The sequence below is a fragment of the Macrobrachium rosenbergii genome, chromosome 48 (genome assembly GCF_040412425.1).
Source record: "Macrobrachium rosenbergii isolate ZJJX-2024 chromosome 48, ASM4041242v1, whole genome shotgun sequence".
In the NCBI taxonomy this organism is placed as follows: Eukaryota; Metazoa; Arthropoda; class Malacostraca; order Decapoda; family Palaemonidae; genus Macrobrachium; species Macrobrachium rosenbergii.
Genome location: NC_089788.1, coordinates 77,425,403 through 77,440,219, shown reverse-complemented (window position 1 = coordinate 77,440,219; position 14,817 = coordinate 77,425,403). Strand labels below are relative to the sequence as shown.

The window sequence follows — 14,817 nt, the reverse complement described above, 5'->3', positions numbered from 1 at the left end:
CAAGTTCTCATTCTGTGTGTTACTGGATTTTTTTTCTTTAATCTGTAAAACTGAATTTAAGTGCACCGGGTATGCTAGGTTTATAAAATGAATTATTTGGTAACATATAAATGTAGCACACACTATAAATGTAAATGTGTATATATATATACATATATATATATATATATAATATGTATATATATATATATATATATATATATATATATATATATATATATATATATATATATATATATTTATACATACTTACATATATATATATATATATATGTATATATATATATATTAAAAAAAAGTGAATATCAAAAAACTTCTTTTTGGTTATTTAATTTTTCTGTAGCCCTGTTGTCCCCCCAACTGGCTGTCGGCCTAAAAAAACAGGAGATCAGCGCCTGTCTTATGAGCCTAGAGAGAAAAAAAAGATACCTTAGTTTAACCAGACCACTGAGCTGATTAACAGCTCTCCTAGGGCTGCCCCGTAGGATTATACTTATTTTACGTGGCTAAGAACCAATGGGTTACCTAGTAACGGGACCTACAGCTTATTGTGGAATCCGAACCACATTATACCGAGAAATGGATTTCTAACACCAGAAATAAATTCCTCTAATTCTTCACTGGCCGGCCGGAGAATCGAACGCGGGCCTAGGAGAGTGCTAGGCGAGTATGGTATCGACCCATCCAGGGAAGAACTGTTGAGCCTACAGAGGCCCAAGAGGGCTTGAACCTACAGAGGCCCAAGAGGGCTTGAACCTACAGAGGCCCAAGAGGGCTTGAACCTACAGAGGCCCAAGAGGGCTTGAACCTACAGAGGCCCAAGAGGGCTTGAACCTACAGAGGCCCAAGAGGGCTTGAACCTACAGAGGCCCAAGAGGGCTTGAACCTACAGAGGCCCAAGAGGGCTTGAACCGACAGAGGCCCAAGAGGGCTTGAACCTACAGAGGCCCAAGAGGGCTTGAACCTACAGAGGCCCAAGAGGGCTTGAACCTACAGAGGCCCAAGGGGGCTTGAACCTACAGAGGCCCAAGAGGGCTTGAACCTACAGAGACCCAAAAGGGCTTGAACCTACAGAGGCCCAAGAGGGCTTGAACCTACAGAGGCCCAAGAGGGCTTGAACCTACAGAGGCCCAAGAGGGCTTGAACCTACAGAGGCCCAAGAGGGCTTGAACCTACAGAGGCCCAAGAGGGCTTGAACCTACAGAGACCCAAGAGGGCTTGAACCTACAGAGACCCAAGAGGGCTTGAACCTACAGAGACCCAAGAGGGCTTGAACCTACAGAGGCCCAAGAGGGCTTGAACCTACAGAGGCCCAAGAGGGCTTGAACCTACAGAGGCCCAAGAGGGCTTGAACCTACAGAGGCCCAAGAGGGCTTGAACCTACAGAGGCCCAAGAGGGCTTGAACCTACAGAGACCCAAGAGGGCTTGAACCTACAGAGACCCAAGAGGGCTTGAACCTACAGAGACCCAAGAGGGCTTGAACCTACAGAGACCCAAGAGGGCTTGTACCTACAGAGGCCTAAGAGGGCTTGAAAATCAAAATCAGAGGGCTTGAACTTTTTAGGCCCAAGAGGGCTTGAACCTTTGGAGGCCCAATAGGGCTTGAACCTACAGAGACCCAAGAGGTGCTTGAACTTCTTGAGAAAATCAAAATCAGTTCTGAACTTTTAGTTACAGGCAGTTTGGTGTTTACTCTGTAAACCCGGGTAACTTTATAAAGTCTATTTTATATATATATATATATATATATATATATATATATATATATATATATATATATATATGTATATATATATATTAAGTCTTTTGAAGAAATATGTTCCCTCTCTAATGGTATATTATGAGAGGAACATACAATACCTATGGACTTCGATTTGCTGCTGGGCGTGACCAGCTCTTTGTGCAGAGATCGTTTATTTGCGGCCGTAGGAAGTGAGTGAGATAACTTCATTAACGCTTATATTTTTTCCAGACATTTTATGGAATACCCATTTTTATGCCGAAGTGAAACTCCTCCGTTCTCCATTGTGTATTTTTTCGTTTTGAATGTTGATTTCTTTAAATGTATGTACCCATACATAACTGTGGATTTATCTCTTCATTATTATTATTATTATTATTATTATTATTATTATTATTATTATTATTATTATTATTATTATTATTATTAAGAAGAAGAAGATGAATCTTATCAGTATGGAACAACCCCACCAAAGGGGCCACTGACTTGAAATTCAAACTTCCAAAGAATATTGTGTTCTGTTCATTTGAAAGAAGTACCAGAAGGATAATATAATAACAGAAAGAAGAGACCAGCTATTACATATAAAATAAAATAGATAAATAAATAAACAGATAAAAACCTAAGTAAACTATTAAAATACAAGGAGAATCGTTTTAAGGGTAGCAAAGCAATGCATCTTCGCTCGACCTTTCGAGGTTCTAGTCACGTAAAATCCTCAGGGAGACTGGGAGGAACTCAGAGAAAGTCTCTCACGTACCACACGCCCCGTCAGAAGCCTTCCTGAGGGTGGGGATGGTACAGGCGGCGTTGGAGAAGACGCATTCGTTCTGGTAGGTCTGGCCGTTGTTGCCGCACACGGGCTGGAAGACGGAGGGGCAGAAGAAGGTCTGCTTGCAGAGGGGATTACGTCCTTTGGAGAAGGTTTGAAGGCGAAGAAGGGTTAGGTTAAGCTAGCTTAGGTTAGGGTAGGTTATTGAAACGTGAAATGGAATTTGCTGACGTATCCATTTTGCTGTTAATAATAAGTGAAAATTGGCTGTTTTGATCAAATGAAACCCAGAGAGAGAGAGAGAGAGAGAGAGAGAGAGAGAGAGAGAGAGAGAGAGAGAGAGAGAGAGAGAGAGAGAGAGAGAGAGAGAATTTGCTGTTGATAATTTATAATTTGGCTGTCTTAATCAAAAGTTTGTAAAGTGGAAAGTGGTTGTCTTGATCAAATTTGCTGTTAATAATTTGTAACCTGGAAAGTGTCTGTCTTGATCAAAAGAGAACCTGAGAGAGAGAGAGAGAGAGAGAGAGAGAGAGAGAGAGAGAGAGAGAGAGAGAGAGAGAGAGAAGGCAGGACTCTCCTGAGTGACAAACAATAAAGCAAACAAAAATGAAAATAAGAGTAGACTGAGGACAATTCTCTTCGCAAATAGACAAAAAGAAGAAATAGAAATAAATTCACTCACAACGGAAAAAAATTTGTTTATTTACAGAATAAATAAACAAAATTCACTCACCATAGAAATTTTTTGTTTATTCACAGAATAAAATAAAAAATTTTTCTCACCACAGAACAAATTTTGTTTATTTACAGAATAAATAAACTAAATTTTACTCACCACAGAACAAATTTTGTTTATTTACAGAATAAATAAACAAAATTCTAAATTTTGTTTACTAAATAAAACTAAATTTTACTCATCACAGAATAAATTTTGTTTATTTACAGAATAAATAAACAAAATTCACTCACCACAGAACAAATTTTGTTTATTTACAGAATAAATAAACTAAATTTTACTCACCACAGAATAAATTTTGTTTATTTACAGAATAAATAAACAAAATTCACTCACCACAGAAACCTTTTTGTTTATTTACAGAATAAATAAAAAATTTTACTCACCACACTCTCCGTCGGATACTTTAGTGAGTCTGGGGTTACTGCAGGCCGCGTTCCTTAAGGCACACTCATTGGCGTACGTTTTCCCGTCACTTCCGCAAACTGGGGCGTAGATGAAAGGACAGCCCGTGCTTGGTCTACAGTTGGGATTCGTGGAGCCTTTTTTGAAAGAGAGAGAGAAAAAAAGATTAGCAATAAGTCTGTAATGCCTGACAATAGTTGCTTAGAATAATGTCCTTCCAGAGGATTTGAACTGTTGATGAGTTGGATACAAGGCCAATGCTTTATCCATTTATTTGTTGAGAAAAAAAAAAAAAAAAAAACAGATTATCAACTTGCCTCATAACACTTGTTGAGTGGAATACAAGGCCAATGCGAAAAAAAGAAAAATAAAAAAAAGATAAGATTAAGATGGCAATAAGATAACACTTGTCTGAAGATTTGAACTGTGTAATAATAGTTGCAACTAAAAAAATGAAAAAGATCCTTCTGTGTAATGCCTGATAATAGTTGCATAGAATAATGTCCGTCTAGAGGATTTGAACAACTGATATATCTTTCGGTGGTCTCGGTATAATGCTATATGAGCCACGGCCCATGAAACTTTAACCACGGCCCGGTGGTTGCCTGGCCTATATCGTTGCCAGAAGCACGATCATGGCTAACTTTAACCTTAAATAAAATAAAAACTACTGAGGCTAGAGGGCTGCAATTTGGTATGTTTGATGATCGGAAGGTGGATGATCAACATGCCAATTTGCAGTCCTGTAGCCTCAGTAGTTTTTGAGACCTGAGGGCGGACAGAAAAAGTGCGGACGGACAGACTTTACAGAAAACTAAAAGTAATGTACCCACCACATTCCCCATCCCTGACTTTGGTCAGGCGTGGGTTATTGCAACGGGCGCTCTGGAAGACACAATCATTTGGGTACGTTTGCCCGTCGCTACCGCAAACTGGGGCGTAGTTGAATGGGCATGCTACATTTGCTCCGCAGTTGGGTGTCGTTGAGCCTTTGGTAAGAAAAAAAAGTGTTAAAAAGATTTCTGAGAAATTCACAATATTGTAATAAAATCTACAATTATTATAAAAATAAACTGCATTAATCTGCATATTAATAGAATTTATTTGTAGGATTATGGATTTTTATTGCCTTAAAAAGATGATTGATTTCTCATAACAAAAAAAAACAAAATGATGGTTTATGTCAGAATCAAAAAATAAATATATATAAAAATGGTTGATTTCTCATAAAATTCCACAATCGTTTTTCTGTCAGAATATGTGAGCATTTATGCAGAGGTTTGAAGTGCCTGCTTAGTTTTTATAATAATAATAATAATAATAATAATAATAATAATAATAATAATAATAATAATAATAATAATAATAATAATAATAATAATTGTTTTAATAAAAGTTCCACGTACAGATTTTCCATTAGTAACACAGTGACAATAAGTTGAGAAGACGAAAGCAGATTAGCAAAGAAGCATTTATGAAAAGTAGAACACCAGTCACTATTCTATAATATTCTACAAAAGTGTAGTATAATGCCCTCAGATACATCAAGCAATTAATGGTTTTCTAAACTTAATGAATTATTCTTAAATTACTGTTGTCGAAAATTCCTTAAAGTTGGGAATTTCAAATCACAAGAAATCACGTGACATATTGCTTGCTTTACTGCTTGTTTTCAAGAGATTTCTATTTATTTATATCTTAACTTATAATGTTCATGAATTGGTGAACAAGAATATAACTTACTTCTCTTATATGACAGGCAAAGTAAGACAATAGCAGAATAAAATCACTGGGTCAGTTTACACAAACGCATCTGTTTGAAAATTATATTCAGCTCATTTCTCTCTCTCTCTCTCTCTCTCTCTCTCTCTCTCTCTCTCTCTCAAGATCAAGTTTCTCTCTTTTCTCAAATCAAGTTTTCAGAGAAAGAAGGCTTCAAAGTTTACATAAAAAATATTCTTCTTTACAGAATCGACAAGATTTTAGCCCTAACTGAATGTACCATAACCTGACCATAAAATCATATTCAGCTCATCTCTCTCTCTCTCTCTCTCTCTCTCTCTCTCTCTCTCTCTCTCTCTCTCTCTCTCTCTCTCTCTCCAAAGATCAAGTTTTCTCTCTTTTCTAAATACTTCAGAGAAAGAAGGTGCATCATCAAAACAATATTTATCTTTAAAGAATCGACAGGATTTTACCCCTAACTGAATGTACCAAATCTTGACCACAACTCGAACATCAAAAGCTGTCGTTGCCCCCCTAAAAGCGACACCCTGGACGGATCCACTCACTTACCGCATGCACCGTCGTGTAGTCGCCTCACCCTGATGTTGTCGCATCTCCTGGCGACGAGTAAAAGGCAGAGGTTATCGTAAGTCTTTCCATTGGTTCCACAAACAGGGTCGATGTTTCTTGGGCAGTTACGATTGCATACTGCAAAGACAAATGGATAGTTGTAGTAGTATCGTAACTTCAGTTCATTCATAGATTGGTTACTTTCATGAATGAATAGTAAGTTGTAGTAGTATTGACCTTTCATTCATTCATAAAATGGTTGTTTTGATGGATGAAGTTTTGCTCAAATACTACGTCAGGTGATGAATCATACATGTGGGATCGTATCACATGTTTGTGATCATAGTATAATCAACAACTGATAAAATCTAGATTATATTAAGATTGGTGCTTTGTTATATCATCACAATCTCTACTCTCTCTCTCTCTCTCTGTCTCTATCTCTCTCTTTCTCTCACTGACTCTTGAACCCATACTTTTATAATACAAAATCTCTCTCTCTCTCTCATTTCTCTATTCACTCTCTCTCCTTCTCTCTCTCTCAGTGGCAGCCCATTCCTTACTTTTCTATAATACAAAAATTGATATCTAAATCACAATCAACTAATTTTCTCTCTCTCTCTCTCTCTCTCTCTCTCTCTCTCTCTCTCTCTCTCTCTCTCTCTCTCTTCTCCACCAGGAATTAAAAGCATGGCTAACCATTCTGTTCTCGACCATTCTGTTCTTGACCTTGAATAAAAAAAAAAGATAGAAAAAAAGAAGAATTGGTGATTATCAAGAATGACTCAGCGAAAAGACGTACAGTGACTCACCATTTTTCAAGATCTTGAAATCTGGATCTTGGATATATCAAGTTCTTTCTGAGATCATTGACGGCAAAGTCTATATATTTTTTTTGTTTTTGAACGCAATTACGTTTTGATATTACGGATATCTTTGTTAATTTAGGTTGTATGTATGTATGTATGTATGTGGATGTACAAATGTAATACGTACACACTTGTGTATATACATATATATACAGTATATATATATATATATATATATATATATATATATATATATATATATATATATATATATATATATATATATATATATATATATATATATATATATATATATATATATATATATATATATATATATATATATATAGCCCACAGAAACATAAAATGTGGAGAATAAAGGCCGTATTTCAAAGACTAAACTGTCTCTCTCTTCAGGCATATATATATATATATATATATATATATATATATATATATATATATATTTTTAATACGAACACAATTACGTTTTAGTATTAGGCATATTTGTGTGTGCGTGTGTGTGTGTGTGTGTGTGTGTGTGTGAGAGAGAGAGAGAGAGAGAGAGAGAGAGAGAGAGAGAGAGAGAGAGAGTCTTTAATCACTCATTTACACAAGACATTTTTATAGTCTTTATTATCAAGCCACAAGTTCCCCTTAATATCAAATTCACTTTATCTTGGGAATCATGTACAATCAAATCGAATTATATATAACAATTGCATTTGGCCCAACCAGGATTCGAATTCCTAAATTTCGAGTCTGTGATAGGTAATAACATGGCCTTGCTCATTCATCTGAATATTTAAAATTCGGTGATAGCCTTGGTGGCTGACTTTTGTAATATGTATTAGAGAATTTGAAGTATTAAAAAACCAGATGAATCATTACGTTTTGACACTGATATCTTGAATACAGAATAGGAAAATAAGATTCATGAGTCATTCATATGTAAAGGTACGGTGATTCGTCATTTCTAAATTTCCTCTTTTGAATTTGAATCTTGACTTTGCTAAATTGCTTTAAGGGTTCGTTGACGCTTGTGAATTGGCAGTTTCTGAATGCAGTCATATTCGATAAGAGGTGTATTTGTGTTTCTGTAAGTTACGTAAATATATGTATACATACATGTACATATATATGTATATATATGTATATGTATATGCATATATATATACATATATATATATATATATATATATATATATATATATATATATATATATATATATATATATATATATATATATATATATATATATATATATATAGAGATAGAGAGAGAGAAAGAGAGAGAGAGAGAGAGAGAGAGAGAGAGAGAGAGAGAGAGAGAGTTAAATTCTGCCAACCTTAACCAGTGTCAATATTAATCTCTTGAGGAAAATGATGTCTAAAGGGCTTACAGAGAGAGAGAGAGAGAGAGAGAGAGAGAGAGAGAGAGAGAGAGAGAGGCCACTGGAGAAACACCATGAAATCTTAAACTTCTTTTTACCAATTCATTTAACTAGGTCGACAAATCTACACAGAACCCATTAAAGAAGAATGGCACGTTCGTTCTCAGCGACCTGATTACTGAAGACGTTATGAAGCTAAAATCAGGGAATTATCTCAATCTTAAATAAATCATGGTTGAGTTTCATGATTCTGAAAACCAGAATCATTCAAAAAAGTAAAATAATAAGAGGAATTTTTTTTACACTTTCAGTCTCAGTGACCTGAATACTGAAGACAAACCAATGATAAATCGGGCAATTATCTCAACCTTAAATCATGGTTGAGTTTCGAGATTCTGAAAACTAAAATCATTCAAAAAAGCAAAATAACAAGAGGAATTTCTTACACTTTCAAACGCAGTGACCTGATTACTTAAGACACTCTGAAGCTAAATCAGGCAATTATCTCGACCTTTAACAAGTCATGATCGAGTTTCTTGATCTCGAAAACCAAAATCATTCAAAAATGCAAATTGATAAGTGAAATTTCTTGCACTTTCAAACTCAGTGACCTGATTGCCTAAGACACTCTAAAGCTAAATCAGGCAATTATCTCGACCTTTAACAAGTTATGGTTGAGTTTCTTGATCCCGAAAACAAAAATCCTTCAAAAATGAAAGAAAAAGGAATTCCTCAAGGTTATTCATCTTCAAGAGGAAGTTTGGAAGAAAAACTGATGCTGGACATAATTTTTTATTACATAATAGCTGCAAATCTTTTTCATTAAATTTTGTTATTAATATCAAAATTTTATCGACCTGATTCTGAGGAAGTTTGGAAGAAAAACTGCTATTTGCTGCTTTTTTAAAATTTTGCTACTAGTTCTAGTAGTAGCAGTAGTATTATTCATTATTATTTCTACTTCAAGATAATTTTTTTATTACATAATAGCTGCAAATATATTGTGGAATTATTTTTTCTTTTTCATTAAATTTTGTTATTAATATCAAAATTTTGTAAATAATTAAAATAAAAATTGTTATATATTTAGTTGTTAATTTGATTTTATATATATATATATATATGTGTGTGTATACACACACACACACACACACACACACACATATATATATATATATATATATATATATATATATATATATATATATATATATATATATATATATATATATATATATATATATATATATAATCACAGAAAGAAACAAAAGAAACTTCAGGATACATAAACAGAAATGAATTGTCCTTGCACATTAGTCTGTAGAAATATGGAAAACAAAAATAACAATAAAATATCAATAAGAATGTCAAAATCTAACAACAAGGCTAACGCATGAGGTTGGAATATCACATCTAAGAAGTGGACAAAATTCCTTCTTTAAAATCATAATTTGAAAAAAAAATAAATATTCATAACATCAAATATCAAAACTTTGTTCCTGATCAAGAGTCTGAATTCTTTCCTTAATATGATTTTAAAAGATTTTCTTACCACCGCCACCACCGCCTCCTCCTTGTCCAAAGCCGAGGTGTCTCTGATCCTCCGTCTGGGCATTGGATGTCCAAATCAACGTTGACAGGTAGAGAAACAGGGTTGTGGGTGATATCTTCATTTTCTTGATTGTCTTGTTGTTTTGTTGAAATCTAAGAAAAAGGAAAATGAGAATAAATGTTTATTTTTGAGGTTATTGATTTTCTTGTTTTTTTGTTTTGTTTTGTTTTGGAAAATGAGAATTAAATGTTCACCTTTCATTTGCTTGATTGTTTTGTTGTTTTTGGGAGGAGAATTCGTTGAAATCTAAGAAAAAAGGAAAATGAGAACTAAATGTTTTTCTTCATTTACTTGATTTTCTTGATTGTCTTGGATTGTTTTGATGGGGAATTCGTTGAAATCTAAGAAAAAGGGAAAAATGAGAATTAAATATGTATCATAATTTTCTTGATTTTCTTGATTGTCTTGATTGTTTTTGATGGGGCCTTCGCTGAAATCTAAGAAAAAGGGAATTGAGAATGAAAGTAAATTTTTGGGTTTGAGTGAAAATATAAAGATGGAAATTGAACAATAGAATACAGAATGTTTTGAAGTGGTGTCTAATCTATCTATCTATCTATCTATCTATCTATCTATCTATCTATCTATCTATTTTCTACCCGTGTATCTTGTATGTGGAATAAAGAACTGAACCGTCTATCTAAATATATATCTATCTATCTCTCTCTCTCTCTCTCTCTCTCTCTATCTACCAGCTAGATTAAATGCAGAATAATTTATAATGGTATCTATCTATCCATCTACTATCTATCTATCTATCTATCTATCTATCTATCTATCTATCTATTTACCTATCTAGCAATTAAACTAATAATTTATCTTGTATTTAAGACCAGAGAATCAATTCATGACACCCACTTTGACGACATCCAATAATATATCTATATGAGGCCTTTCCGTATGAGTTCAGTTAAAGCAATCATTGACTAAAATGACTCTGATCTATCTTAAGAAAAAAACCCGCTAATATGGACGGAGACAGCGGCATGACAAGGCCAAAAATCTCATTTATTAATGACACCGACGAATTTCCAAGTCATCCTCGAGTCGCGTTCATGAAGTGATTTTTTTTAGCGGCGCTGCTGCTGGCGGGTTCATGAAGTCCATCGTGACATTAATATAAGATTAGTAATGGAATGCGTAACCTTGCGCGGCGGCTGCGTTCATGAGGTGTCTCTTTGTTTTCGTTGCGTTTGTGAGGGTTGTTCCCCCCGTGTAGTTGCTGCGTTCATGAGGTTCGTTTTGACAGCAGAAAACGGTTATGTTTACTTTCTAACTTTCTCCCTCTTTTTCTACCTTGTTCCGTCTGTTGGAGAACTAGGACATTAGAAGAGAATTATAGTCTCGGTTTGATCTGTTTATTATTTTAATGTTTGTTATTTTTGATATTTTTGTTTTATGTATTTATACTTTATATATAGAATATATAATATATATATATGTATATATACATGTATATATATATATATAACAGTATATATATATATATATATATATATATATATATATATATATATATATATATATATATATATATATATATATATATATATAATACACACAAAGATATTTTGACTTACATAACATCTACTCTAACATAAAAAAATAATAATATCCGAAACATTTGTCAATACCTAGAGCTTACACTGATACCATCTGCCTAAGCGTAAATCACACTGCGTGCTGTGATCGAGCATCGTTTGTATATAATAACATACAAGTTTGAACGTTTTTCTTGTCATTTCTCACCTTGGGAACACTGTGGCATGAAATTACCAACTGCAGTCTTGCGTCGGAGAGAGTTGATATATAAGCCATGAAGTACATTTTTTGTATTTGGAAATCCAGGCTAAGTAACGTGAGATATTTCTGTTGTTTGTGGATACTTTTGTAATAATAATAATAATAATAATAATAATAATAATAATAATAATAATAATAATAATAATAATAATAATAATAATATGGAAGGAGTCCCTGTTTTAGGGTAGTAGTTAAAAATATTGCTAAATGCCATTGACACAGCGATTGTTTTCTGTGATAATAATAATAATAATAATAATAATAATAATAATAATAATAATAATAATAATAATAATAATAATAATAATAATAAAGGTCTCATAATCCTTGAGTCATTGAAATAGGAAAATCTAATAATAATAATAATAATAATAATAATAATAATAATAATAATAATAATAATAATAATAATAATAATAATATAGTTTCTGGTATTTGAAAACTCTTTGATGTGATTAGGTTGGTAGAAACTTGCGATTGTCATTATCTTAATATATAAAGCAAATATATACCAATTAATTATATTTTTCTATATAATCAAGATAACCAACGGATAGTAAAATACACATGTTAGACTTGCCGTCTTCTAGTCCAGGGTCAGACTCTCTAACACAACTGGCTTCTATATAAGCAAAAATAGGATAATCTTTTCTCTATCTTAATCGAAAGTACATAATGCCATCTTGCACGGGAACTTCTCGTCTCAAGCAACTGTTATTTCAAAGCTATTTTGAACGGTACAGGCCAACTAGTTTATCATAAAGTGCTTAAATTATTTTAGATAAATAACAAGTAAAAAATGCGCCGAAGTCTCTTCGGCGCAATCGAGTTTTCTGTACGTCATGTAATCAAGGCCACCGAAAATAGATATATCTTTCGGTGGTCTCGGTATAATGCTGTACGAGCCGCGGCCCATGAAACTTTAACCAAAGCCAGGTGGTAGCCAGGCATGTATCATTGCCAGATGCACCATTATGGCTAACTTTATCCTTAAATAAAATAAAAACTACTGAGGTTAGAGGGTTGTAATTTGGTATGTTTGATGATTGGAGGTGGATGATCAACATACCAATTTTCAACCCTCTAGCCTCAGTGGTTTTTAAGATCTGAGGGCGGACAGAAAAAGTGCAATGAGAAAAAAGTGCGGACGGACAGACAAAGCCGGCACAATAGTTTTCTTTTCAGAAAACTAACAATGCCATGGTTCCTTGGTTCCTTATTTGTAGAACGCTCTTTGAGACATTGAACTCCAGTTGATCGTATAAAGTATCTCATGGAATTTGGTGGAACAAATGTACAAAGTCTCAACAGCCCAGGACTTATGTAATCATCAAGATTAAAATTACACTAAAATTATATCTAATGACTTTACATTCTAAAGATGTAATGAGTGAAAATGACTAATCAACTTATCAGGTTGAGCCTAAATCTTCGCTAAAAAGAATGGAATGAGAGTGTGATTGTGCTAGATGACCTGAATGCAATTAGAGAACAACGAAAGAGTGATTGCGCTAGATGACCTGAATGTGATAAGAGAAGGATGAAAGAGCGTTTGCGCTAGATGACCTAAATGCAAAAGTAGATGGTAAGGAACTGGAATGGTGCAGTTGTAGGCTTAAAATATTCTTTCCTAATTCCAACTGTTTGTTTTGAATATCTGACTTGGAGCATGCACAGGTGATTTATCCCTCTTAGACTATGACCATATATATATATATATATATATATATATATATATATATATATATATATATATATATATATATAATACACACATACATATATATATATATGCGTGTGTACTTATGAAGGTGTTTCCACATTTGAAATAAGCTTTAAACATTATATGAACGAGATAAAACAAGACATGTACGAAAAATAAATGTGGTGCAGAAAAGAAAAGTTCCAAATAAAATAAATCATATGAATTCAATTCTCTGGAAAGAGAAGTTACCTGGAAAGCCAAGAAAAATAAATAAGAACTGTTGTATCAAAACTAATAAGTAGAACCAACCGAAGACGTCACTCAATATTTACCTCAGATTTCAGGGAAACAAGCCAAGATTCCTCTTCCACGAGCGAGATTCTCTTCGTTCCAAGTTCACGAAGTGAATGAGCGAATTACGAACCTTCTTTACAGTTAAATAACACCTCGTCCAGGTCTTCGCGCTGACGTCACACGACCTCTGGAACATCAAGGGCGTATCTTTGCTAAGCTGGAAGCTTACTCGGAGCTATTGGAGATAACCTGGGGTTCCAGGAGTCACACTGGAAGCAGTAGGGAGAGAGAGAGAGAGAGAGTACTTTATGACAAGGCGGCCTCTGGAACTTCAAGGGTGTAGCTGTGATTAATTGGAATATCACTCGGCGCCACTGGATCTCGCCTGGAGTTCCAGGAGTCACACTGGAAGCAGTAAGGAGAGAGAGAACTTTATGACAAGGAGGTCTCTGGAACTTCAAGGGCGTATCTGTGCTAAGCTAGAGGCTCACTCGGGGCTATTGGAGATAGCCTGGGGTTCCAGGAGTTCCAGGAGTCACGCTGGAAGCAGTAAGCAGAGAAAGAATTTTGCGAGATCTTGCGAGAATTTCACACTTGTGGGGGTTTTGGATTTTCCCACCAAATGACAGGGTTCTCTGAGCGCAGGAGCACATCGTATGACATCCTGGAAATCAGAGGACATGCATTTAAGGAGCGTGATTGTGATTTTTAATATTTTTTACATCAGAATATCGTCATTCATTGGGTCGTAAGAAATTCTGAGTGATTGTTATATGAATGGAAACTGGTAAGGGTATAGAGTGAAACACTAGTAATTATATTCATAAGGAAATGTTCAGAAGGAAATCCAGATTTCTCTTAAGTAAGATACTTGTAGGAAGACTTAGACTGATTCAACTCCTTTCCCTCAAGTAAACTTATAATAAACATAGAATATGAGGTATCTATAAGTACCCTTAAAAAAAATGCAATTCCCTTGAGGAAATCGAAGAAGATAGAAAGGGCGTTGCTTGTAAGTGGACTTAGTAGGACAAACAATTGATAATGATAGAAAGTGAGGTATTACGAAAAAGTCTTCGAAGAAACAAAAACAACCTCAAGGAAACTGATAAAGACAAAAACAGGACCTACTCTTAATTAGTGTCACAAGGAAACACAGAGCACCATCACATCACCCCCTCCCCCCCCCGCCCCAACACGTAATCAACGCTCTTGGAATAATAACACAGCGTTCCCAGTTGTGAAGGAAGACG

General features: G+C 34.4%; 1 protein-coding gene across 1 annotated transcript in view; it reads right to left on the bottom strand.

Annotated features, from left to right (window-relative positions):
• The window catches only part of LOC136831158 (serine protease inhibitor dipetalogastin-like), a 17,794-nt gene extending 3,567 nt beyond the window's left edge, over positions 1-14,227 (bottom strand). Inside the window, exons 1-7 of the mRNA XM_067091114.1 lie at positions 14,157-14,227; positions 9,703-9,854; positions 5,948-6,085; positions 4,489-4,644; positions 3,637-3,792; positions 2,503-2,655; positions 1-6 (exon numbers count right to left, since the gene is read on the bottom strand). The exon at positions 1-6 is cut by the window's left edge and continues 193 nt beyond it. Coding sequence (XP_066947215.1) covers positions 1-6; positions 2,503-2,655; positions 3,637-3,792; positions 4,489-4,644; positions 5,948-6,085; positions 9,703-9,854; positions 14,157-14,227 — 832 coding nt within the window. The remainder of the gene's footprint in view (positions 7-2,502; positions 2,656-3,636; positions 3,793-4,488; positions 4,645-5,947; positions 6,086-9,702; positions 9,855-14,156) is intronic.
• Positions 14,228-14,817: the final 590 nt, after the last annotated feature.